Below are 27,686 nucleotides of genomic sequence, written 5' to 3' on the forward strand. Positions count from 1 at the left end.
GTCCAAATAAACATGTCTACTGGTGCTAATATTCTGAAGTCTATCAGATGCTGCCAAAAAGTGACTACAGCGAGGGGTTGCTAAATACAGGTTGAATTTACAGAACTGCTTTAGTCTCATTAACATTTCTGACATCTTTACTTTGCACCAGCCTGGCAAAATAAGATGGAAGTATGTTGGTTTTCAGGAACTGAAGAAACCTAACTTGGGAATTAATATCTGGGAATTAAAATCAGAAACCTAACTTGGGAATTAATATCTCTGCTCAGAATAAGGCAATTCATTTGAAGAGATAGAGGAGATTATCTAGGCTGGAAAATTTTGCAAAGCTGGTTTACATAAAGGTGTTTTGTTCCAAATTGAGACAATTCCTCTAACATGCAAAAGTTTTGATATAAAACTGGTTAATGTTTGAAAACAAAAGAACATTGAGTATAACTTTCTAGAATGGAGAGCTCTAATTTGATACCACCCCATCTAACAGCCTGATAACCTCTAGTAGGCTTTTGTAAAATCCAGCTTCTCCAGCATCAAGTCCAACTACTTCTTACTTAGTTCCTGGTATGCTCACTTTTAACAAGTCAGTGGTCCCTACGGCCTGACATAAGAAGTTAGTCTTATTGATAACATCTAAGAATATCAGCTCTAAGAGAACTTAGGGACTTGTCTTGATGCATCATCCATGCTGTTTAGGGAGACCCAACTTGAATTCTTACCATCTGACCCAAAGCTCTAAGGGTAAAAAGTAATTTTCCAAATGTGTGTGTATATATATATATATTTATTAATTATGGTTAAGACTTAACATCATTAACTTTAAATGTAGGTCTGCATGAATATGGTTAATACCAAGGTTGACTCCTGAAGCATACCAAATTAAGGAGTATTAATATTGAACACAAATCAAGAATCTAATTAGAAACATTTTATTTTAAATGTGCCAAATAAAAATCCACATTTTCAGACCATAGGATGTTAATACATTCAACAAAAATTTGTATTATCTTACTGCTGTAAATTTACAGAGTAATAGTCCAGATCCATTTTGATTAGATGGTTGAAATACCCTCCCTAAGTTACACTTTACAGACATCACGAATCCCTTATAATAATGTAAACAAAATAACTTTTCCCTAAAAGGTGAACTTGGGCACTTCAGTCCACTCTTTCAGGACTTGCACTTCTTCTCGGACTTCCTGATGGGGAACGACTAAAAAGAAAAAAATATTTAAGTTTGGAACCAATTAGTGTCTAACAAAACTCTTCTCGCATATATGTCAGGGTAAAACTAAAAAAAAAAAAAACCTGTTAGGTTTAACAGCCTCTTCACTAATTAATCTTACAAAACTTAGGTAAAGATAACTATTTGCTTTTTGGAGATTTTGGGGGGAGGTCATCTAAGAAACTCTATTTAGTATTTTAACATATAGCACCAATTCTCCAAAGAGCTCAGGGAAGTAGGCAGTAAGCAAAATTCTGCAGAGGCCACACTTGACAGTTAAGATATGGCAACAAATTATTTAGCTTACCTTCTTTTTGGAGATGGAGATCTGGACTTTGATCGGCTGTCAAAACATGAAAAGGTTGTGTTTTACTTTTATGTGAAAAGTACTATCCAACCCCTTCAGTTACAATACAATGAACCCCCAAAATGTCCCGAGCTTAAACTACACTGCAGTTAAACTGGAAAAGAAAAACCCTACCAATTTTTTGGCTAAAAGTTAATCTTCTAACACTTGTTCTTCATAAAATAATCTTTCATACTCTAAGCACAATGATCCCAGAATGCTTCTCCATACATCTATCAAATCCAACACAGGCCTCTTAATATAACCCCAAATTCACCAACTTTTCATTATAGCTTGGACATGACATAACCCCAAATTCACCAGCTTTTCACTACAGCTTCATATGCCCTTGCCTAGAAAGTCAGCCAGAACAGGCCACGTACAAAGCAAGTTATAAAGTTTGGTTTACTAATAAGGTAACTGTGTTCCTCCTCAGCTTACTTCTAAGCTCACAGCTAACAAATTGCAATAATTCAAAAACACTTTGAACTCTGGATATTGGTGCCATGTAACTAAAAGAGCATCAATGAGATTTTTACTCTACCTGCTTCTAGGCCGTGAAAGAGACCTGGATCTTGATCTCGACCTGGACCGGGATCTTAATAAAAGCAAACACATTTACACCAATTAGTCCACGGGAATAATTTCCTTAAATACCTTCTGAGCACCTTTGAAGGTAGGCTAGGAAGGGGCTAAAACTGTCCAAAATGCCCTATCAGTCTAAGACTGGACAAATACTTGGAACTACCATTTCAAAAATCTATCATGAGTTTCTGTACAGATGTACAATATTCTTAAACAGAGTGTAGTATCCAAGAGAAATTTGTGGTATTTGAGAAAACTGGTGTTAAAAGAAAAATATCAACCTCCTGAATGGAAACTTTGTTTCTTTAAGTTCAGTGAAAACTCCTATGACTGGGTAAAGCTGTGTTCATGGATCAACAAACTATCATGGTTCAGGACCATCAATCTGTAAAAAATGAGGCTGACATACACATCTTGAGGTCCTGTAACCAAGTTAAATGCATTTATCTGGAGTCCAAGTTTCTCAAACCTGGAATTTATAAAGACTATGCTATTACTGAGTAGCAATAATTCTCAGTAGCATTCCCTACCACTGACACGAGTAGCATTATCAATTCCTTTCATTATCTAGAATGTTATCCATTTCCATAACCTTTGAAAACAAAAAAATGCTGAGGGGTCTAATTTGATTTTTAACTTCTCAAGTTTCAGGGTCTAAACCAAATATCTGGTCAAACAAGCCACATTCAATCTATGTGTGAGTGATTGAGTGAGTGAGTGAAGTCGCTCAGTCGTGTCCGACTCTTTTCGACCCCATAGACTATAGCCTACCAGGCTCCTCCATGGGATCTTCCAGGCACGAGTACTGGAGTGGGTTGCCATTTCCTTCTCCACAATCTATGTGTGTATTACCCTAAATTTTCCATGGTCTCAACCTTCAAAAAAAGAAAAACTTTAACTTGCTTCTAAATTTCTTTCTGGTTCTAATGGGCCTTTTTATCAGGGACCAAGTAACTATCATCTTTTAGTGCTATTATCATTTGTCTATAAACTGACTTATGGGTAAATGAGAGTAGATCTAAACAGATATAAGCTGACATCAGAAGTTTTCAACATGTTTACCCAGAGTGTTCACTGGAATGATTTGAGGATTTATGCCTTAGACCTCCCTCTATCACCTCTGTAACACCCTTAAAATCTTTAGTTGGGCTTTTCTTCATTTGGACATGTTCACAGTCAACTTTTTTCCCAAATATCTTCTGAAGCATTCCATTTCAATTAGGTCCGTAAGATACTCCACCGCTGTCATTAAGACGGGACAATCCAAATACAAATAAGGGGGAAAAAAGGTGCTACATACTGGAAATACCTCGATCCTTTTATAGAACCAGACCTAGATCGTCTGAGTGAAGCTGATCTTGATCTACGAAGAGACACAGATCTTGATCGCCGAGGAGATGCTGACCTTGACCTAAACATTAAATCAAAGTAATTTCAATTTGATTCCAATTAAACTTCACCACTTCTTACAAGCTGAAGTTAAACAAGATCTCTCACCTCCTTCCCCTGCTCCTGCTGCGTGAGCGAGAGTATCGTCTACCTCTGGATCTCGAATGTGATCTAGACCGTGACCTATTTTTCAAGTCAGAAAAAAACATAATATTAGATGGCAACTCCTTTTAGAGTCTGTGTGCCTCTGCTGAAACCAAATCTCAAAACTATTTAAATTTAGTGTCTCATTTGGAAATAAACTCTGGGCCTATTAGTTGTCGTTTTTTTTTTTTTTTAAACTACCTAAAAAAAGATTTGTTAAAAGCTCAATTACATTTTAGATTAACATAATATAAAACACTATAATGTGTATTTAAAATAAACCTTGCAAGTTTGCAGGTCGACCCTCTTTGGCCCATGGTCTAGTAGATCTAGACGATCTAGAAGTATCTATAGCCGATCGCTGCATCTAGATGTTTTCTTCAATCTACACGACGATCAAACTGACAGCCAAATGAGCCAGGTGAGGCTTGATTGACGCAAGAAGATTTTTCTAGTTGGGAATGTGGTCAATCTGGTGTTCCTCTTTCTAAACCGGAGGGGCCCCCAATTGTAAGCCAAATTTACTGTTACGGCGATCACCGTCTCAAATTTTCTGCCCTTTAAAGAATAAGGTGAAGCTAGGTGTAGATGACTCGAGGGGATCTGGCCTCTTATGCTGATCACCTCAAGGTCTAGGAGGATCTTAATTGTCGGATTTGCAAGGCGCCTCAGCATGATATCATAAGGCTCGTGACATTCTGAATCAAGGCGACTGACTCAAACGAAGAAACCTGAAAGGTTTTGACCAGGTTGATTATTAATACATTAACATTTCTTTAATTAAACAAAAATTGTAAAATACACCTGTAACAATTAACATTCAAGTTTACAGAAAAATACTTTTGTGCCTTGCTAATAAAAAAGTTACTTGATTAACTAGTACACTAACCATTCCTTTATTAAAATAAATACCTGCTTCTTCTTCGGCGGCTATAGCGATGACAATCATAAGCATAATGTCCCTTTTCGCCACACTCATAGCATCTATCATTGGGATCAAAGGGACGTCGGGCAGGTGGTCTATCAAATCGAGATCTCCGAGGCATGCCTGTTGATAGTTCAACTCTCACTCGGGAACCACAAATAACCCTACAAAAAACAACAAAAAAACTGTAACGCTGAAAAAAAAAAAAAAGTGAGCTCTATATTTAGAACCTTTCACTCTCTTTGCCCTCAGAAGCTCCAGCTATATCTTTATAAGTCCTTCAAACGTCACTTTTGCTTTCAGTTCCTGTCTTCATAAAGTGATCAGCTAATTGTTTAAAAACTCCTCCAGACTACAGAATTCAAGCCTGGCACAGGAACATTCTCACCAAGTTCTCACTTACTTTCCATCCAGGCCTCGAACTGCATCTTCTGCATCTCTAGGGTCTTCAAATTCCACAAAGGCAAATCCTGGAGGATTTCTGGCAATCCACACAGTTCTCAAAGGCCCATAATAACTGAAAGCCCTTTCTAACTCTCCTTTGCCAGCACCAGTTCCCAGGTTACCAACATACACCTTGGTTTCTGTTTAAAAAACGCAAAGAAAAGAGCGCACGTTATGCAAATAATCTGGCCCAAGTTTGAATTCTTTGCTTAAATTCATCTTTAACAGTGCAAAACATATTTAATACTCTCTCAAGGGCTAATTTTAGTCTTAAAACCAATGAAGTTCGTACATTTCTGAAAAGCTAAAGCGTACGACCAAGTTCTTAACATTCAATGGAGGCGGGGGGCCCGCGGGAAACCTCCAAATACGAGCACAGCAGCGTGGTAGGATACTCCGAGGCATGGGGCGGACTCCGCCCCGGTCCCGCCCCCGAGTCCCGGCAGCCCCAGGCACACCGAGAACGCGCGGGCCGGCGGCGGCAGCGGCGTCCTCGGTGAGCGGGCCCCAGCGGAAGGCGGACCGGGAGCGGGGCTGCGCCGACTCCAGTACTCTGCAGCAAGCGCCCCAAGCGCAAGCTCGCCCGTGACTCCAGCTCCCCGCCTCAGAAACGATAAACCGTGCTCAAAAAAGCCAAAAGAGGAAAACCAGCCGCCAGACTTAAAAATCACGCTTCCATTCCCACTCAGCAATCAGACCGTTTGACAAGAATGCGCAGCTCGAAACTGCCAGTTTTCTAAGTCTTAAATTCATCCTTTCTTTTACGGCTGCGACCACATCTGTCAGCTAAAGTGGCGGGAAAGCGCCAAAGAAATGCGCCACCATGGTCGTCAATGTGCGCAAAATGGCAGCCGAGGGCGGGGGGTGGGGGGGGGGACGGGCGGGCAGGCGGGCGGCTCGAAGAAGGGCAACAACAAAACAGTAATCGAGGGCCTGGCTCGAGCAGGGCGGGAGACTAAGATGCCCAAGAACTGAAAGATACCCGCCAGAGGCCTACCTCAGCCACCCGCTGTCCTCCCGCGATACCCCGCCGCCGCCGCCTCCAGCTTCGTATGGTGTGCGCCGAAGCCGCCATTACGCACGCGGAATAACCGTCTCCCAACCGCCGAGCCAACCTCACGACCTCTAAATACTCACTACACCTACAGCAACCTCCCTTACTGGCCCCCAGCCTCTTACCTCCTCCGTACCGCCCGTAGCGCGACATGATGACTGGCCTGCGAGCTGGGCTCTTTCAGCTCGCAGCGCCCAGAGAACGATCAACACAAAACCAACCAAACCGCCTCACTCGCCAACGGTCCCAGCGGCACTACGAGGAAGCGCCTGGGTTCGCGCTTATATATGCGGCGGCTGGGTTTCGTTGCGCATGCGTCATCACGACGTTCTGCGCGGCACAAAGGAGCTGGGCGGAAACAGCAGAGAAGCGGTGCGGAGGGAACTGATGGGGTGGAAACGCGAATCCAGGGCGGAGGGATACGTTTCCATGGCAACGCGGCGACCCAGTCTGTAAACCCTTGGCCCTTCCCCACGTTGTCCCGCCCCCTCCCCTCCCCCCTTTCCCTGTGTCCTCCTAATTTTCCTTCCCTCGGTCTCCTCCCCGCCCCCGGCCTTCAGTTACCCACCCTCGCATCTAGGGACCCTTAGCTGTGGTAATCTTCCTTCAGGTGCACTCGGCAGGCCTCATGAAAGGCTTTAAGATTTAACCGCTGATGTTGCTGCTGTCGCCTCCTTTCTGCTGGGGGACCTGACCTCGACTGCTACTAATTGATCTCTGGGGCTCGTCAGAGGTAATCGAAAGCTTGGGCCAGGGTGAGAACCCCCTAAATCCCGACATTCTGAGTAGTGGTCCTCAAAACCACCATGGGCCTCAAAAGGGGTGACGCCCCCCAAGGGACCGCCAGCCCTGAACCGACCCTTCTGCCTCTTTCGAACCGGCCACCAGTTTTCCCCAACACGGTCCGAGTTCTCGGAGTCAGGGGACAAAGAAGTAGAGGGTCCCCCCACCCACCTCCTTTTACTGAAATCGCGACATAACCCTAAATCCTTAAATCATTTGTGGTAGTGGCGATTCTGAAATCATTTGCATTTGACGCACAAAGTGATATCTGTGCCTCCTTTCTAGTGCTTTCTGCTTTGCACTGTAGTACCACATCTCATCCACTAATACTGTATCCTGAGGATGGGGAGTTCCTTAAGTCGTCTCTGAGTAAGCAGCCTTGCTGCTCAGTCATTCTATATATCAAATAAATGAAAATCTTTTCTTTATTAGAATCGCTTAAAAATGCAGTTTCAATTTTATACAGTGTATTTGCCAGACACCAGCTCTATAAATACAAATTTCACTTTTTTACCATATATTTAAAAAAAGGCATTGCACTGTGAATACTTGGAATACATGAGTTGGAAATGTTCCACGAAAAAAGAGGAAATTCTTAGGTATTTCTATTTTTTTTTTTTTCATCTGCTGTAACTTCACTTGGTATGTATAGATGTGGGATACACAGTACAGGAGAAAGGGGACTTAGTTAAATTAACATGTATTCAGGTAAATAAAAAATGAATTCTCTCACAGTAATGCTAAGAATTTACATTATTTCCATAACTTTTCAAATTATGGAAGGAATTGGTCTACCTCAAGAAAATCTTTAGTGAGAAAATAGAAGTTTCATCGTTTGTTATGTTTGTTCGCCCTTATTTTTTTGTTGTTATCTGCTTAACAGAGTTCTTCTTAAAAGTATTAACAATACCGATCCTTTACATACTCATTTATATATACTTTAAATAGAAAGAGCATAGGTACAAAGCATAGGTAATTTTAAAAAGATAGTGCTTATTCTACTGCATAGTTTCTCATAGACTTCAATAAATATTTTGGGGGCTTTGAATACAAAGTCTACTGTACAAAAGAATTTTTGAGCAAATAACAGTGTAAACAGTATGAAAAGAAGCAACTGCCCAACTTACAACAAACTGATTTCAAGCACATTAAAGGGAAAGGGGTAAACCTGGACTGGCTTGTCTGATTCTGTAACTAAGTCTCTCATTAGAGGAGGGACAATTCTAGGCTAGGCTTTGCTAACCTCATGGCCATGAAAAAATAACAGTCCTGAGTACTACTTTTGTACCCTGTTATATTGAAAACTTTCTTCTTTAAAAACAATTCTTTTCAACTAAATGTCAGTCCAATCAGGGAGATTTTTTTGTACAGTTCTTTTATTTCTACTGATTGTTTTTAAATCAGTTTCACATAAATTTCTTCCCTCTAGAATTCTGTATTAATTTAAGGTCAAATTCCCAGTTTCAATTTGAATGTAAACGTTAATTCAATTCAACAAATATTCTAATATTTCCTATATGACTTTTTAAAATCTTAAGTTTCTGTTGTTAAGTATTAATATTATTAGTTTATGAAGGGAGGGGTAATTCTTTTGAAAGCTGCAGCTTTCAAAATATATCTACATTCCTTAGATTCAGTGTTTCCAGAGAAACATTAGAGAAATATTCACCTTTTCTAATGGAAGGAAATACGAAAAGAGGATTTAATGTTGACTGCCTATAATAAAATGAAGCAAAACAAAGGAATTAACCAGAAAAAAAGAAGTATTCACCTTTTATCTAACTTTATGTTTAGTTTCACTTTTAAGTCATTGTCATCATTTTACTTGAATGTGAAAACTTTAAAACAAGAAAAACAATTTTAGACCTTTTGCTACATGTATTACTTTTTAGTAAGAGATAATCTTTATTTTAGAATAGTGTTACCAACAGTGGTTCCGCCCACCCCCCCCACCCCCTGCCAAGGCTTTCAGGATGTTAGTTCCCCCACCAGGGATTGAACCTGGGCCCTCAACAGTGAAAATGCAAAGTCCTAACCACTGGACCTCCAATATATTTATGTATGTTCTGTGTATATCTGTCCTGAGATGAATCCAAACAACTGTGTTCAATCACAACTTCCTTTTCTCAACATTTCATACTCGGCTATTCCTTCTGGAATATCTTAAAATTCTGGGAAGAAACAATTATTAGAGGCAGATTTATAAGTCTTTCATACTGTACATTAGCTAAGTACTAGACTGCAGTTAGTACTGAAGTACATAGGAGGGAGAGGAGAACAACAGAACAGCCAGGCTTCAGCAATACGTGAACCGTGAACTTCCTGATGTTCAAGCTGGTTTTAGAAAAGGCAGAGGAACCAGAGATCAAATTGCCAACATCCACTGGATCATCGAAAAAGGAAGAGAGTTCCAGAAAAACATCTATTTCTGCTTTATTGACTATGCCAAAGCCTTTGACTGTGTGGATCACAATCAACTGTGGAAAATTCTGAAAGAGATGGGAATACCAGACCACCTGACCTGCCTCTTGAGAAATCTGTATGCAGATCAGGAAGCAACAGTTAGAACTGGACATGGGACAACAGACTGGTTCCAAATAGGGAAAGGAGTACGTCAAGGCTGTATATTGTCACCCTGTTTATTTAACTTATATGCAGAGTACATCATGAGAAACGCTGGGCTGGAGGAAGCACAAGCTGGAATCAAGATTGCCGGGAGAAATATCAATAACCTCAAATATGCAGATGACACCACCCTTATGGCAGAAAGCAAAGAACTAAAGAGCCTCTTGATGAAAGTGGAAGAGGAGAGTGAAAAAGTTGGCTTAAAGCTCAACGTTCAGAAAACTAAGATCATGGCATCTGGTCCTATTACTTCATGGGAAATAGATGGGGAAACAGTGGAAACAGTGTCTGACTTTATTTTTCTGGGCTCCAAAATCACTGCAGATGGTGATTGCACCCATGAAATTAAAAGACACTCTTTGGAAGGAAAGTTATGACCAACCTAGATAGCATATTCAAAAGCAGAGATATCACTTTGCCAACAAAGGTCCATCTAGTCAAGGCTATGGTTTTTCCAGTGGTCATGTATGGGTGTGAGACATGGACTGTGAAGAAGGCTGAGTGCCAAAGAATTGATGCTTTTGAACTGTGGTGTTGGAGAAGACTCTTGAGAGTCCCTTGGACTGCAAGGAGATCCAACCAGTCCATTCTGAAGGAGATCAGCCCTGGGATTTCTTTGGAAGGACTGATGCTAAAGCTGAAACTCTAATACTTTGGCCACCTCATGCGAAGAGTTGACTCATTGGAAAAGACTCTGATGCTGGGAGGGATTGGGGGCAGGAGGAGAAGGGGACAACAGAGGATGAGATGGCTGGATGGCATCACCAACTCGATGGACATGAGTTTGAGTGAACTCCGGGAGTTGGTGATGGACAGGGAGGCCTGGTGTGCTGCAATTCATGGGGTCGCAAAGAGTCAGACACGACTGACTGACTGAACTGAACTGAAGGAATAAATCCGGAACAGGGAAGTTGTGATTCAAGAGTGCCCCACTGATACAAATACTACCTAAATGGATGGTTTAGGCATTTGGAGCAATCCAGGAAGAATGAGGCTTTCTGAGGAATGCCTCTTGTGTTAAAAAGTGTGAAACTATTAACTGTCATCAAGCCCTAAACCAATCACTTGTGTTGTTCCTTCTTTAAGAAAGACTATTAATGAAAGTGACTCGATCAGCTTAATGTCGTAATTAGAGCTAGACTAGCTTAGACTTGGACACGACTGAGCGACTTCAGTTTCACTTTTCACTTTCATGCATTGGAGAAGGAAATGGCAACCCACTCCAGTGTTCTTGCCTGGAGAATTCTAGGGACGGGGGAGCCTGGTGGGCTTCCGTCTATGGGGTCGCACAGAGTTGGACACGACTGAAGTGACTTAGCAGCAGCAGCAACTTAGAGTTTAACACTTAGCACTATCTAAAAATTTAATATGATCTGGGCACTTGGACAAAATTGAAATTTCCACAAAGCCAGGGACAAAACTCTGAAACATGTGGTGACCATCCTTCAGTGGCCACTCCTAAGTTGTCTTTCTTCACCCAATGACTGCAGGAAGAGCAGTTGTCACTTTTCTTCTTTGACTGAATGCACATAGAGAAAAATCATCTGACACATATAACATGCAAAAATTCGAAAGGTTTTTCATGAAAAGTAAATCCCCAGGAATCCCAAAATCACACCCTGAAACATTCTTAAAGGTTCTATACAAAGGTATTTGCCTGTGGAATGGGGAGATAGGTGTTTGTGAGCAATGTGGAAATTGTCACTTTTATTACCAAATGTAGCCTTGGAGGCTAATTTCTATGAGATTAGGGAGTTATCGGGAGAAGGCAAGGGCACCCCACTCCAGTACTGTTGCCTGGAAAATCCCATGGATGGAGGAGCCTGGTGGGCTGCAGTCCATGGGGTTGCTAAGAGTCGGACACGACTGAGTGACTTCACTTTCACTTTCCACTTTCATGAATTGGAGAAGGAAATGGCAACCCACTCCAGTGTTCTTGCCTGAAGAATCCCATGGACGGAGAAGCCTGGTGGGCTGCCGTCTATGGGGTCGCACAGAGTTGGACACGACTGAAGTGACTTAGCAGCAGCAGCAGCAGCAGGGAGTTATCTGGTGGTCCTGTGGTTAGAACTTTCTCTTCCACTGCTGGGTTCGATCTCTGATTGGGGGACCAAGATCCTGCAAGCAGCACAGTCAAAAACATAAAATGAAACATTAAAAAAAAGATTTTAGGGACTTCCCTGTTGTTCCAGTGGCTAAGACTCCTCGTTCCCATTGCAGGGGGCCCAGTTGGATCCCTGGTCAGGGAACTAGATCCCACTTGCCTCAGTTTAGTGTTCGAATGCCACAACTAAAAGATCCTGCATGCTGTATTTGGTGCAGTGAAATAAATTTTTAAAAACTTTTAAAAATGGATAAAATCTATTTCAAAGCTAATGGCAAATGGATGCATATGGTATAACTCTCAAATAGATAATTAAAGTAAGATTGTATATGAAAGAAATGCCTTGAAATTCAGAGGTAAGAGGACTTCTCTACCAGATCACTAGTCTAACCACCTCATTTTTCAAATGAGACTAAACCTAGAATTGCAGCGTGATGAGTGCAGTGGTTCCCAAATCCTACTACAAAGACGGTCCGTCTGTCTGAGCTTGAATGAGAATGTCTTCAGTCTCAGAAAAATATAAATTATTGCCAACCACTCTTTCTTGGGGAAAACCATCCTTTATTTATTATGTCTATTTTTTTCTGTTGAAATATTCCTCCCATCATTTTTTAAAGTGAAAGAATGCTAAGAACTTAAAAAAAAAATCTCATGTGTTTTCTTGATAGAAAAAGTGTGTCCTCTCTGTCCCCCAATTTTTTCAGACCTATCTAGTTCTCCAAATTCAAGGATCCAGAATCTCTAGTAAAGAACAAAGCATGACTTGACCCAATAAAAAATAGAGAAAAAATCAGACAGTAAGAAATCAAAGTAAAAGCAGGGAAAATGTCTGTCCTTAATAAAAATGCAATTTAAAACAGCATGCTATTTCTATAAGGAGTGCAGCGAAATTGCCACTTAAACACACTAATGGGAATGCGAAATAATACATTTGAGGAGGTCAATTTGGCAATATGTTTTAAAATAATTAAGTTACATGTATATTTTGGACTAGTAATCTTACTTCCTGGAATTAACCATAGATGCACATAAAGATTTATCTGGAAAAATGTTGGTAAGATATTATCTTTTCAAAAGTTGCAAGTAATTTGAAAATCAAACATAAAGCATTGGTTAAATGTTGTTGTTCAGTTGCTAAGTCTTGTCTGACTCTTTGTGACCCCAAGGACAGCAGGCTTCCCTGTCCTTCACCATCTCCCAGAGTGTGCTCAGATTCGTGTTCATTGAGTTGGTGATGCTGTCTAACCATCTCATCCTTTGTTGCCCACTTCTTTTGCCTTCAGTTCTTTCCCAGCATCTGGATCTCTGCCAGTGTGTCAGCTCTTTGCATCACATGGCCAAAATATTGGAGCTTCAGCTTTAGCATCAGTCTTTCTAGTGAATATTCAGGATTGATTTCCTTTAGGATTGACTGCTTTAATCTTGCAGTCCAAGGGACTCTCAAGGGTCTTCTCCAGTACCACAGTTTGAAAGCATCAATTCTTCAGCGCTCATCCGTCTTTATGGTCCAGATCTCACATCCGTACATGACTGCTGGAAAAACCATAACTTTGACTAGATGCACCTTTGTCAGCAAAGTGATGTCTTTGATTTTTTAATACACTGTCTAGATTTATCATGGCTTTTCTTCCAAGGAGCAAGTGTCTTAATTTCATGGCCACCATCACTGTCTGCAGTGATTTTGGAGCCCAAGAAAATAAAATCTGTCACTGCTTCCACTTTTCCCCCATCTGTTTGTTATGAAGTTGATATGAGTGGATTCCATGATCTTAATTTTCTTAATGTTGAGTTTTAGGTCAGCTTTTTCACTCTCCTCTATCATCTTCATCAAGATATTCTTTAGTTCCTTTTCACCTGCTGCCATTAGAGTGGTGTCATTTGTATATCTGAGGTTGTTGATATTTCTCCTGGCAATCTTTCTGGGTTTTTTGTTTTGTTTTGTTTTGTTTTTATTGGCTGTGCTAGGTCTTTGTCACTGTGCAAGGACTTTCTCTAGTTGCCATGAGTGAGGTCTACTCTCTAGTTTGAGTGTGCGGGCTTCTCATTGCAACAGCTTCTCTGTTCAACTTCAGTTTTTTCGTCGTTAGTGGTTGGGGCATAGACTTGGATTACTGTGATATTGATGGTTTGCCTTGGAAATGAACAGAGATCATTCTGTCATTTTTGAGATTGCACCTAGGTACTGCATTTCAGACTCTTGTTGACTACGAGGGCTACTCCATTTCTTCTAAGGGATTCTTGCTCACAGTAATGGATACAATGGTCATCTGTATTAAATTCTCCCATTCCCATCCATTTTAGGTCACTGATTCCTAAGATGTCAATATTTCACTCTTGCCATCTCCTGCTTGACCATGTCCAATATACCTTGATTCATAGACCTAACATTCCAGGTTCGTGTGCGGTATTGTTCTTGACAGCATTGTACTTTACTTTCACTACCAGACACATCCACAACTGAGCAGCATATCCACTTTGGCCCAGTTGCTTCATTCTTTCTGAAGCTATTAGTAATTGCCCTCCGCTCTTCCCTAGTAGCGTATGGAACACCTTCCAATCTGGGGGCTCATCTTTTGGTGTCATATCTTTCTACCTTATCATACTGTTCATGGGGTTTTAGTGGCAAGAATACTGGAGTGGTTTGCCATTCCCTCCTCCAGTGGGCCACGTTTTGTCAGAACTCTCTACTGTGACGTGTCCATCTTGGGTGGCCCTGTATGCCATGGCTCATAACTTCATTGAGTTATGCTAACCAGTTCACCACAACAAGGCTGTAATCATGAAGGGGTGATTAAATGCTATGGCACATAAATTGGTTACATATATTATGATCATGGACAGGGAGGCCTGGCGTGCTGCGATTCATGGGGTCGCAAAGAGTCGGACACGACTGAGCGACTGAACTGAAATGAACTGAATTATGACCATTAAGAACCACATTGTAGAATTCTTCAATGTCAGAAAAATGTTAATATTATGTAATTAAGTAAGAAAGCAGATTTCAAAATGATATGCATGCACAGAATAATTCTGGTTTTGTAAAAATAAATTATATTAATAAAGTAATTTAAGTTTTCTTGTTTTATTTTTCTGCATTTTACAATGTCCTATAATTTTTCTTTTTAAATTAAGAGGCTTGGAGACAAAGGAGTTCCAAGTTTGATCTGAGAATCACTGTTTAGTAGTTGTGTTAATTGGAACATGTGGCTCTACTTGTCATTCTAGGTTTAAGATTTTGCAAAAGAAAACATGGGTTTTAATGATGCTGTCTGTGGGTGCGTGGTATCATGAATGTAGTTTCCATGGTTTTGGTTATTTAAATTTTTTTTCTGTTACGACTGAATTGCTTCTAGTAAAAAATTGAATGTAATCTAAATACAAATAAATATAAATATTTTAAGTGGAAGTCGTAATGGAGGAATTAAACAGGATAGTTAATCTAGGGAGAATCTTGTGTTAGTATGTAACCTCCCACACTGTTAACTGTGGTTGCCTCTGGGAAGTGAAATTTGGTTGAAGATAGAAAAGGGCCTTCATCATTTAACTGTACAGTGAGGTCTTCTGTATTGTTTGCAGGTTTTGTGTTTTTATAAACAAATATAATACTTTTGTAATAGTGCTTCAACGTTATAATGTGCCCTTCTCCCACAATCTCTGCTGAATTTACTCAACTTTATCTTCCCTCTCGCCTCTAACCTCTTGATTTACTCTATGTGAGTTTATCACAGTGTGAGATCCTCAAGGGCAGGGACTTTGTTTTACTCTCTGATGCATTCCTATTGTCTGGCATTGTGCCTGGCCTGTACAGCACTACATTCTCAGTATTTCTGGAATTAATTAATTCTACTAAGAAACTATTTCACATGTTTGTTGCTCATTTAATATTTACAAAGCATTTCCCCTGTGGCTCAGCTGGTAAAGAATCCTCCTGCAATGTGGGAGACCTGGGTTTGATCCCTGGGTTGGGAAGATTCCCTGGAGAAGGGAAAGGCTTACCCATTCCAGTATTCTGGCCTGGAGAATTCCATGGACTGTATATTCCACGGGGTCGCAAAGAGTTGGACACGACTGAGAGACTTTCACATTGCATTATCTAACATTGCATAGATAGATATTTAGGTTCCAAATCTGAACCTCTGATTCTCAGTCCATAGAGATTTCTTTTGCACCGCACTGCCTTCCTAGAAGTAACTTGTTTTGGCTTTTTCTCAACTCTTTGAGAGTTGTAGTGAAACATTTATTTTACGTTATAAAAATCTGCTTGTGAAACCTGCAGATTACTACCATTTTACTGTGGGACACTGTTGGTATTTAAAGCAACAACAACAATAAAAACTACTATATTCTAGAATAGCTCTTTTTTTAAATCCATTTTTAAATTGAAGTATAATTGATATACAATATTATATAGGGAAAAGGTATACAATGTAGTGATTCACAATTTTTAAAGGTTAAGCTTCATTTATAGTTATTGTAAAACTGTATTGTATATTTCCCATGTTGTACAGAACATCCTTGTAGTTTATTTTATACCCTATAGTTTATACCTCTTAATCTCCTACTCCTATAATGCCCCCCTGCCTTTTCTCTCTTCACTGGTAACCACTAGTTTGTTCTCACTATCTATGAATCTGCTTCTTGTTTGTTATATTCACTAGTTTGTTATATTTTTTAGAGTCCACATTTAAGTGATAACATACAGTATTTGTCTTGCCATATCTGACGTTTCACTTGGCATTATGCCCTCCAAGTCCATCCATGTTGCTGCAGATGCAAAATTTCATTCTTTTTATGGCTAGTAGTATTCCAACTGGAGAAGGCAGTGGCACCCCACTCCAGTACTCTTGCCTGGAATATCCCATGGACGGAGAGCCTGGTAGGCTGCAGACCATGGGGTCTCGAAGAGTCGGACACGACTGAGCGACTTCACTTTCACTTTTCACTTTCATGCATTGGAGAAGGAAATAGCAACCCACTCCAGTGTTCTTGCCTGGAGAATCCCAGGGACGGGGGAGCCTGGTGGGCCGCTGTCTATGGGGTCACACAGAGTCGGACACGACTGAAGCGACTTAGCAGCAGCAGCAGCAGTATTCCAGTGTGTATAAATATATGTATATACATATGTGTGCATACTCATTTGCTCATTTGTGTTCAACTTTTTGTGACCCCATGGAGTGTAGCCCACCAGGTTTCTCTGTCCATGGAATTTTCTAGGCAAGAATACTGGAGTGGGTTGCCATTTCCTACTCCAAGGAATCTTTCCTACCCAGGGATCAAACCCAGGTCTCCTACATTGTAGGCAGATTCTTTACCATCTGAGCCATCAAGGAAGCCTATATATACATACATATATATCACATCTTCTTTATCCATTCATCTATTGATGGACAGTTACATTGCTTCTATATCTTGGCAGTTGTAAATAATGCTGCTTTGAAAATCGGGGTGCATATATCTTTTTGAATTAGTACTTTTGGTTTTTTCTAGTGTATACCCAGGAGTGGAATTGCTGGATCATATGGTAGTTCTATTTTTATTTTTTTTGGGAAACCTCCAGGCTGTTTTCCATAGTGGCTGCACTAATTTACATTCCCACCCGGGTTCCCTTTTCTTTTTTTTTCTTAATATATATATTTTATTGAATATAGTTAACTTACAATGTTTCAGGTGCACAGCGAGATGATTCAGTTGTACATATACACATACAATATTTTTCAAATTATTTTCCATTATAGGTTATTATAAGATATTGACTATAGTTTCCTGTGCTATACACTAAACTTTTGTTGCTTGTTGCATATCCATTTTTTAAATTAGAATTTATCATTCTATTCATACTAAGTCAAACAAGTGGAATCAAGATGTCATAAATTTTTTAGGCAAAAACTCATAAGTTTTCTAAAATATATATGTTATACATACTTATATATATATATATGTATACAAATATTTTTCTACTATGCTTGATAAAGGCTTGAGAAATAACATCAAAGAAAAGAAGAGATGGAGAAATTGGAAAACTTAAACTAAATGAAATGGGAGCACTGAATATGTAATAGAAAAAGTGAAGCTAGATAAAAGTAAAATATCATCATATAGTCCAGTTGCTTTTAAATATGGCTGCTCTTTAGAAATATATCTGGAGCTTTGGAGGAAAAAAAAAACAATATGTGGGCATTTGTATTTTTCAAAAAATTCGAAGATAATTCTGATATGCATCTGGATTTAAAAAACTGATTACTGGTTTTTCTGTTAAATGGTAGTTTTGGTGATATAGAATGATGTTTACCAGCTTTCACAATCAAAAAGGATGATTATAATTTCAAGCCATAATGGGGGCATGGTTAACCTAACAATATAAAGTAATTATATACAATTTGGAGGGGGGGCATCAAGCAGAGTGATGGTAAGTGGAAGTGCATACATGCACATGTTTTCATCTACCCAGCCAGTCTATGTCTTTTGGTTGGTGCATTTAATCCATTTACATTTAAGGTAATTATCGATATATACGATCCTATTACTCTTTTAATTGGGTTTATTTTATGTAGGTCTTTTTCTTCTCTTGTGCTTCCTGCTTTAGCATTTGTCATACAGCTGGTTTGGTGGTGCTGAATTCTCTTAATTTTTGCTTGTCTGGAAAGCTTTTGATTTCTCCATCAAATCTGAATGGAGAATAGTCAGACAAAAAGAGTAGAGCCAGACTCTACCCAGCCAAGTCTTGCTGGGTAGAGTATTCTCGGCTGTAGGTTCTTCCCTTTCATCACTTTAAATACATTGTGCCATTCCCTTCTGGTTTGTAGAGTTTGTTGAGAAATTAGCTGATAACCTGATGGGAGTTCTCTTGTATGTTATTTGTCGTTTTTCCCTTGTTGCTTTTAATGTTTTATCTTTATCTTTAATTTTTGTCAGTTTGATTAATATGTGTTTCAGTGTGTTCCTCCTTGGGTTTATCCTGCTTGGGACTCTCTGTGCTTCTTGGACTTAGTTGACTATTTCCTTTGCCATGTGAGGGAAGTTTTCAGCTATTATAAAAATATTTTCTCAGGTCCTTTTTCACTCTCTTCTCCTTCTGGAACTCCTATAATGCGAATGTTGGTGTGCTTAATGTTGTCCCAGAAGTCTCTTAGGCTGTCTTCATTTTTTTTTTTTTGTTATTCTTTTTCCTATGTTTGGTTCTGTGGCAGTGATTTCCACCATTCTGTTCTCCAGGTCATTTATCCATTCTTCTGCCTCAGTTATTCTGCTATTGATTCCTCCTAGTATAGTATTCATCTCTGTTTATTTAGTCTTTAGTTATTCTAGGTCTTTTATAAGCATTTCTTGTATCTTCTCTGTTGTTTTCCCAAAATCCTGGATCATCTTCACTATCATTATTCTGAATTCTTTTTCTGGAGGGTTGCTTATCTCCACTTCATTTAGTTGTTTTTCTGGGGTTTTGTCTTGTCCCTTCATGGGGGACATAACTTTCTGCTTTTTCATCTCAATTACCTTCCTGTAATGTGGTTTTTGTTCTAGCCACTTTGGCATTGTGGTTCTTCTTGCTTTTTTTATCTGCCCTCTGATGGAGGAGGCTAAGAGACTTGAGTAAGCTTCCTGATGGTAGGGTCTGATGGGAAAACTGAGTCTTGCTGTGGTGGACAGGGCCTTCCTCAGTTCAGTTCAGTTCAGTCGCTCAGTCATGTCCAACTCTTTGCGACCCCATGAACTGCAGCATGCCAGGCCTCCCTGTCCATCACCAACTCCCAGAGTCCACCCAAACCCATGTCCATTGAGTCAGTGATGCCATCCAACCATCACATCCTCTGTTGCCCCCTTTTCCTTCTGTCCTCAATCTTTCCCAGCATCAGGGTTTTTTCCAGTGAGTCAGCTCTTCGCATCAGGTGGCCTAAGTATTGAGCGTTTCAGTTTCAACATCCATCCTTCCAATGAACACCCAGGACTGATCTGCTTTAGGATAGATTGGTTGGATCTCCTTGCAGTCCAAGGGACTCTCAAGAGTCTTCTCCAACACCACAGTTCAAAAGCATCAATTCTTCGGCGCTCAGCTTTCTTTATAGTCCAACTCTCACATCCATACATGACCACTGGAAAAACCACAGCCTTGGCTAGACGGACCTTTGTTGACAAAGTAATGTCTCTGCTTTTGAATATGCTGTCTAGGTGGTCATAACTTTCCTTCCAAGGAGTAAGCATCATTTAATTTAATGGGTGCAGTCACCATCTGCAATGATTTTGGAGCCCAGAAAAATAAAGTCAGCCACTGTTTCCCCATGTATTTGCCATGAAGTGATGGGACCAGATGCCATGATCTTAGTTTTCTGAATGTTGAGCTTTAAGCCAACTTTTTCACTCTCCACTTTCACTTTTATCAAGAGGCTCTTTAGTTCTTATTTGCTTTCTGGCATAAGGGTGGTGTCATCTGCATATCTGAGGTTATTGATATTTCTCCCGGCAATCTTGATTCCAGCTTGTGCTTCGTCCAGCCCAGCGTTTCTCATGATGTACTCTGCATATAAGTTAAATAAGCAGGGTGACAATATACAGCCTTGATGTACTCCTTTTCCTATTTGGAACCAGTCTGTTGTTCCATGTCCAGTTCTAACTGTTGCTTCCTGACCTGCATAAAGGTTTCTCAAGATGCCAGGTGGTCTGGTATTCCTATCTCTTTCAGAATTTTCCACAGTTGATTGTGATCCACACAGGCAAAGGCTTTGGCATAGTCAATAAAGCAGAAATAGATGTTTTTCTGGAACTCTTGCTTTTTTGATGATCTAGTGGATGTTGGCAATTTGATCTCTGGTTCCTCTGCCTTTTCTAAAACCAGCTTGAACATAGCTTTAATCAAATTATCTGCTGATGGGTTAGGTTGCACTCCCTCCCTGTTAGTTGTTTGGCCTGAGGCTACCCAGCCCTGGGGTGTAGGAGCTCTATGGTAGGGTTAGTGGCCACCTCCAAGAGGGCTTACGCCAAGGGGAACCTTCCCAGACTGCTGCTACCAGTGCCCCCTCCCTGTGATGAGCCCCTGCCAATTCATGGCTCCACAGGAGACCCTCCAACACTATCAGGTAGTTTTGGTTCAGTCTCCTGTGAGGTCACTGCTCCTTTCCTCTGGGTCTTGGTGTGGGCAAGATTTTGTTTGTGGCTTCCAAGCCTGGAGTCTCTGTTTCCCCCAGTCCTGTGCAAGTCCTATAATCAAATCCTGTTGGCCTTCAAGGTCAGATTCCTTGGGAATTCCCAGTCCCGTTTTTGGATCCCTTGGCTGGGAAGGCTGATGTGGCGTTCAGAACCTTCACAACAGTTGGAGAATTTCTTTGGCACTATTGTTCTCTGGTTTGTGGGTCACTCACCGGGTGGGTTTGAAATTTGATTTTGTGGTGATTGTGTCCCTCCTATCATCTCACTGAGGCTTCTTCTTTGTCTTTGGACATAGGGTATCTTTTTTTGGTGGGTTCCAGCACCCTCCTGTCTAGTTCAATAGCTAGTTGTGATTTTGGTGCTCTTGGAGGAGAAGATGAGTGCACATCCTTCTACTCAACCAACTTGAACAGGGTTCCCTTTTCTTTACATCCTCGGCAACATTTATCATTTATGTACTTTTTGATGATAGCCATTCTGACAAATCAAATGTGGTTTTGATTTGCATTTCCCTGATGGCTAATGATGTTGAGCATCTTTTCATGTGTGCGTGTTGGCCATCCGCATTTCCTCTCTGGAAAAATGTCTATTCATATCTTCTGTCCATTTTTAAAATTAGGTTGTTCGAGTTTGTTTGTTGTTGTGTTTTTGATGTTGAGTTGTATGAACTGTTTATATTTGTGGGATATTAACCCCTTATCAGTCATACCACTTGCAAATATTTTCTGCCATTCAGTAAGTTGTCTTTTAGTATTGTCAGTGATTTCCTATGCTGTGCAAAAGCTTTTACATTTAATTAGGTTCCGTTTGTTTATTTTTGGTTTTATTTCCTTTGCTCTTGGAGATAGCTCAAAAAAAATACTGCTACAATTTATGTCAAAGAGTGTTCTGCCTATGTTTTCTTCTAGGAGTTTTATGGTATCTGGTCTTATATTTAGGTATTTAATCCATTTTCAATTTATTTTTATATATGATGTAAGAGAATATTTTAATTTCATTCTTTTACATGTGGCTGTCTAGTTTTTCCAGCACCAGTTATTGAAGAGACTGCCTTTTTCTTCTTTGTATATTCTTCCTCCTTTGTCATAGATTAATTGACAGTAAGCCCACAGGTTTATTTCTGTGTTCTCTATTCTGTTCTCCATTGATCTATGTATCTGTTTTTGAGACAGTGCCATACTGTTTTCTTTTTAAATTTTATTGTTTGTTTATTTATTTATTTTTGGCTGCACTCATTGCAGCACATGGACTTTTTGTAGTTGTGGCAAGCAGAGGCTGCTCTCTAGTTTGTGGTGCATGGGCTTTTCATTGCGGTGGCTTCTCTTGTTGCAGAGCATGGGCTTTAGAGTGTGGGCTTAGTAGTTGTGGTGCAAGGGCTTAGTTGCCCCACAGCTGGTGGAGTTTTCCTGGACCAGGGATCAAATGCATGTCCCCTGTATTGGCAGGCAGATTCTTAACCACTGGACTGCAAGGGAGGTACAGTACTATACTGTTTTGATGACTGTATCTTTGTAGTATAGTCTGAAGTTGGGGGTGTGGATTCTTCCAGGTTTGTTCTTCTTAAGATTGTTTTGGCTATTTGGGGTCTTTTGTGTCTCCATTCAAATTTTAAAATTATTTGTTCTAAAAATTTTTTTTGTTCTATTTCTGTGAAAAATGCCGTAAGTATTTTGATAGGGATAGTACTTGAATCTATAGATTGCCTTGGGTAGTGTGGTCATTTTAGCAGTATTAATTCTTCCAATCCAAGAACACAGTATATCTTTCCATCAGTTTGTGTTGTCTTCAATTTCTTTCATCAGTGTTTCTGAGTATAGAGATATAAATATACCCTTCTTAGGTAGATTTATTCCTAGGTATTTTGTTCTTTTTAGTACAGTGGTAAATGGGAATTTTTTTAAATTTCTCTTTATGATAGTTCATTATTACTTAGAAAAGCAGCAGATTTCTATATATTAATTTTGTATCCTTCAGCTCTACTGAATTCATTGATGATCTTTGGTAATTTTCTGGTGGCATCTTTAAGATTTTCTATGTCTAGTATTATGTCATCTGTAAACAGTGACAGTTTTACTTCTTCCTTTCCAATTTGAATTCCTTTTATTTCTTTTTCTTCTCTGATTGCTATGGCTAGGATTTCCAAAACTATGTTGAATAAAAGTGGTGAGACTGGGCATCCTTGTCTTGTTCCTGAGTAAATGCTTTCAGCTTGTCACCATGGAGTATGATGTTAGCTGTAGATTTGTCATAATGGCCTTTATATGTTTATGCTATTGCCAGGTATCTGGTATTGGATTTGTTTCTCTGGAGAACTAATATAGTGTATTACACCATAAACAATTTTCCAAGTCATTAAATATTCTATAATCTTATAGATCTTATAGAATCTATTTGCATAGATTTTGATTATATGGGTATCCTCTGTTGTAAGAAATTTAGATTATTTTCATTTTCATATTATAAATAATGCTGAAGTGTATACAACTTGTATAGATGCACATCCCTGACTATTTCTTTAGAATAATTCCATAAATGAAATGAGAGTCAGAGTATTAAAAAATATAAAAGTTTTAAAGCATGTTGCCAAATAACTCTCCAAAAGGGTTATAGCCATTTATACACCTCCCTAATTAACCTACAAGGGTATTTGATTCTCTACTTTCATTAATATTGGATGTTATCATATTTTTAACCTGCAAAGTTTGTTTTTTTAATGGATTTCTTTTCATTTGTATTTTGTTGATTTACAGTGAAATTGAACATTATGCTCACTGGCAATTTGTTTCTGTCCTTTGCTGATTTTTCTGTTGGAGTGTTTCTTCTATCTAATTGATTCATGGCAATTCTTACTATATTAAGAACTTTAGTGATTTGTATTCACTGTTAAAATTTTCAGACTCTTATAGATTTTTTTCAGAACCATACATTTTTAATTGATATATTCTTGACATAAAACATTGTGTAAGTTTATGGTTTACAGTAAGTTGATCTGATATATTTGGATATTGCAGTATGGTTACCACTGTAGAGTTAGCTAACACATCTATCATGTTACATAATTATCATTTCTATTTTGTGGTGAGAACAATTAAAATCTAGTCTCTCAGACACTTAGAAGTTTATAATACAATATTGTTGACTATAATCACTATGCTGTGCAGTAGATTTCCAGGATTTATTTATCTACTAGTTACAAGTTTATACATTTCTCCAGTTTCCCTATCTCCCAGCCTCTGATAACCACCATTCTACTCTCTGTTGCTGCAAGTTTAGCTTTTTCTTTTTATAAAAAAGTTTTTAAACGAAGTATTTACAATGTTGTATTAATTTCTGTTATGCACCAAAGGAATTCTGTCCATAGGGTCACACAGAGTCAGACGCAACTGAAGCAATTTAGCATGCATGCACACAGCATATATGTGTGTGTGTGTGTTTATATATATGTATGTATATATGGCTTGTAGCCCATCAGTCTCTTCTGTCCATGGTATTCTCCAGGCAAGAATACTGGAGTGGATTGCTGTGCTCTCCTCCAGGGGGTCTTCCCGACCCAGAGATTGAACCCAAGTCTCTTATGTCTCCTGCATTGGCAGCTGGTTTCTTTACCAGTAGTACCACTTGGGAAGCCTATACATGTGCAGACCCCAGACTTCCAGTCCATTCCCCCAACTTCCCATCTTCTCCTTGGCAACCACAGTCTCTTCTCTATGTCTGTGAAGACTCTTAGAGTTTTAACAGCAATTGATTATTTCATTCTGAATTTATCTTAGTAAATCAGAAACTGTCATAGTCATATGATATTCATTTAGTTTAATGAGTAAGAGGCAGGCACTGTACTCTGTGATGAAGACAGACATGAAAGATGTGTTCAGAGCTGAGCCTTTTAGATAAATGTGTAATTAACTTAGCTTTACAATGAATTATGATAATAGTTGCTAATACTGAAGCATAACTAAACCTTAAGGTTTAAAAACAAGCAATTTAAGTAGAATAGTATCTTTGAGGCTGTTATCTCCCTTTATTTATTTTTTTAATATATAACATATTTTCCCTATTTTCTCTTCCCACTTTATAAAAATCTGTATCCCTTCTGCTTTTCTCTTTCTTTTCCTTTGATTATTCTCCTCTGTTTCATTTTCCCCTCCTGTCATTTAACATATAAAAACACAAAATTGAAGTACATTTTAACCTATGTTTCTAATTGTTGTAAAACATTGTGAAAATTACTATTGAAGCATTTTGCTTGCAGTTTCTTTTTTTTTGGCAGTTTCTATTTTTAAGAATAGATTAATTGGACCTATTGTATTATTATGAATATATTAAATAACTTGTTGTTTGGAATTGGTTTTCCATTGTGCCCACATCCACCCCACCTTCCTACCAAGATTTTATAATAATGTTGTGATAAAAACTGTTGCATTTGAGTTTTTTTCCTAATTGCAACAATGCAAGGAAATCTTTCTAATTTACACAGCACTTTCCATTCCAAAACCTTCTATAACTAACCATAATATTTTATCAAGACCTAGTTTTCTGTGAAAATATATGCAAGTACAGCAGTGGTACTAAGAATAACAGGTGTTGGGTTTTTAATTCTCATAATCTGTATTCTTTGGTCTGGACAACTTACCCTTTCCTCTAGTCTTAACTAGAAACATATTCAAATATATTTCTCTTTCCAGCCAGATTCTTGCCCCCAAGGTCTTCCTACAGAGAATTCATTATCTTTGTTCAGCAATCATTGTACATTTCTGCAACACAAATAAACAAAAGAATGATCTTATGAAAATGATAGATTGGAGGGATGGTTCCCAAAGGACCTCTTTGGTTTACAAAGGATTTGCTTCACAGTGTTCTAAAAGAGCGTATTTTCTTTAGTATGTTCCACATGATTTTAACTTTTCAGAAATTCATCTTCTAGGTAAATAAAATTATCTTTTTTTCCCCCCTTTGTCTGACATAGGTGAGAATATCTTGATACTGAACCTCACAGCTCTAAGTCTGCCTCCATTATAACAGCAAGACTTCAGGCCGTGGAAGAAGTGACCCCATTAGGAGATCAGGAACTACCCTCACTGAGGCCACACCTCTCTACTTCAGATACTTCACATCTCTAAAGTAGGGAAACGAATATGTCGCTTACTCTGAATAAGAGAGACGATATGGAGCACGGGTTTACATCATTTAGTAAGGTAGTAAATAAGGAGGAGGACAAGTTTGAAGATGCCTATGAAATTATCCCTGCAGCAGCAACAATGGATTTAGTATCTTCCTTGGAAGAATGCACAACGGGATTGTATTTATTTCTAAATAACAGATTCTCTGATGCCATACATCTCATTTATCCATGGTCAAAAAACAGCATATACCATGCTGTAATCTATAGCATCCTTATGGTTGTCAAGGCCTTCTTGACTTTTGATCCACAGGATATAGAGATTGGGATGACTGCCACAAAGGAAGCTTTGAGAGTCTGTAACAATTTCCGAAGAAAATCTAGGATGATAAATTTTTCTCGTCTAGTTAGCAGGCAGGGAATAAAGGCTATTAAAGAAGAGGAATTGCATGCAGAAGTCTGCTATGCTGAGTGTTTGATCTTGAAATCCACTGTAATGTTTATACAAGATGACAGTATGCTTAGTTTTCTTAAAAGCGGGATCAACATTGGGTTAAGTTACCAAATATATAAAGACTGTCAGCAAGTGTTAACACAGATACCTGATTACCAAAGCAAAACCTACAGACACCTGGTTGGAGGCATAAAATTTGGACTTGGAGTATTCAACTTGTTATTATCACTTGTGCCACCAAGGACACTTAAACTGCTCAATGTTGTTGGATATTCTGGCGATAGAGAGGTAGGCTTGACTTTGCTTAATGAGAGTGCATCTGAATCCCATATAAATAATATCTTTAGTGTTTTGATTCTACTGTTCTATTACAATTATCTCTCCATAGCTTTTAGTGTTGAAAGGAACCATAATTCTGCTGTGGAGAATCTCTTCCTAATCTCCCTTCAGAAATTTCCAAACTGTGTCATACTTAAATTTTTTCATGCACGTTTTAGTATGCTGAAAGGATATTTTAAACATGCCCAGTTAACATTAGAAGAGTGCATTTTTATTCAGAATGAATGGAATCAGCTTCATCACCTCTGTTACTGGGAACTCATGTGGTGCCACATTTTTCTGCTGGAATGGAAGCAGGCTTACCACTATGCCCATGTGCTGGTTCAAAACAGCAGGTGGTCCAAGTCAGTATATTCTTTCACGAAAGCTTCTCTACTAGCCGTGCTTCCTCCTGATTTTGCGAAATCAGTAAGTGAGGACATGAGCTCTCTCTTCCTAAGCGTGGATAGCCTGAGAATCAGAATTTTAGGAACTTCTGTGCCGATAGAAAAGTTTGTTGCTGAGAAGGGTCAGCGCTATGGGACAACTGCAGGCTGGTTTACAGCACAGCCCATTCTGGAACTTATGTATGCCTGGAGTGGTTTCCGAGTCATAAGCAAAAAGCTAGAGCTTATTTCAACCTGGCTATCAATCATTGACAAAGGAGAAGAACTTTTACAAGAAACTCCAAATAAAGAGTATGTCATAGATGACATAAGTTTATTAAATTTACTGAAAGGTCTGTGTCTGAAATACTTAGGGAAATATTCAATGGCTGAGTACTACTTTAGTCATGTCATTCAAAAGGAGAAATTGTTAAAATATGACCACTATTTGGTGCCGTATTCTTACTATGAACTGGGAATTCTATACTATCTAAAAGGAGATTATGCCAGTGCAACAAAAACCCTAGAAAACATAAAAAATTACAAAGACTATTCCATGGAAGCCCGATTACAGTTTAGAGCTCACATAGCCCTTGAACAAATAGCTAAAGAAAAAGTTATTTAAACACAAGTGTGGTGGTTTTTTTATGAGT

General features: G+C 39.1%; 2 protein-coding genes across 6 annotated transcripts; one reads left to right on the plus strand and one right to left on the minus strand.

Moving 5' to 3' along the window:
* Positions 1-910: 910 nt before the first annotated feature.
* Positions 911-6,385, minus strand: SRSF7 (serine and arginine rich splicing factor 7). Of its 3 annotated transcripts, none has more exons than XM_019970026.2 (8): positions 6,235-6,385; positions 5,015-5,195; positions 4,599-4,775; positions 3,651-3,725; positions 3,487-3,564; positions 2,113-2,166; positions 1,530-1,565; positions 911-1,210 (listed from the first exon to the last, which is right to left on the minus strand). In XM_019970026.2, exons 1-8 carry the CDS (start codon positions 6,260-6,262, stop codon positions 1,156-1,158), a joined length of 684 nt encoding a protein of 227 aa, XP_019825585.1. In that variant the 5' UTR covers positions 6,263-6,385; the 3' UTR covers positions 911-1,155. The 3 variants fall into 3 exon arrangements, with proteins under 3 accessions (XP_019825585.1, XP_019825584.1, XP_019825583.1); XM_019970025.2 differs by having other exon boundaries at positions 3,463-3,564; XM_019970024.2 differs by having other exon boundaries at positions 3,454-3,564.
* Positions 6,386-6,443: 58 nt separating this feature from the next.
* LOC139185747 (tetratricopeptide repeat protein 39B-like) lies at positions 6,444-27,664 on the plus strand. 3 transcript variants are annotated; one of them, XM_070798528.1, is made up of 3 exons: positions 6,444-6,557; positions 6,720-6,842; positions 25,723-27,664. In XM_070798528.1, exon 3 carries the CDS (start codon positions 25,892-25,894, stop codon positions 27,656-27,658), a length of 1,767 nt encoding a protein of 588 aa, XP_070654629.1. In that variant the 5' UTR covers positions 6,444-6,557; positions 6,720-6,842; positions 25,723-25,891; the 3' UTR covers positions 27,659-27,664. The 3 variants fall into 3 exon arrangements, with proteins under 3 accessions (XP_070654629.1, XP_070654630.1, XP_070654628.1); XM_070798529.1 differs by having other exon boundaries at positions 6,475-6,561; XM_070798527.1 differs by lacking the exon at positions 6,444-6,557 and having other exon boundaries at positions 6,577-6,842.
* Positions 27,665-27,686: the final 22 nt, after the last annotated feature.

Source organism: Bos indicus, chromosome 11, assembly GCF_029378745.1.
Source record: "Bos indicus isolate NIAB-ARS_2022 breed Sahiwal x Tharparkar chromosome 11, NIAB-ARS_B.indTharparkar_mat_pri_1.0, whole genome shotgun sequence".
NCBI lineage: Eukaryota > Metazoa > Chordata > Mammalia > Artiodactyla > Bovidae > Bos > Bos indicus.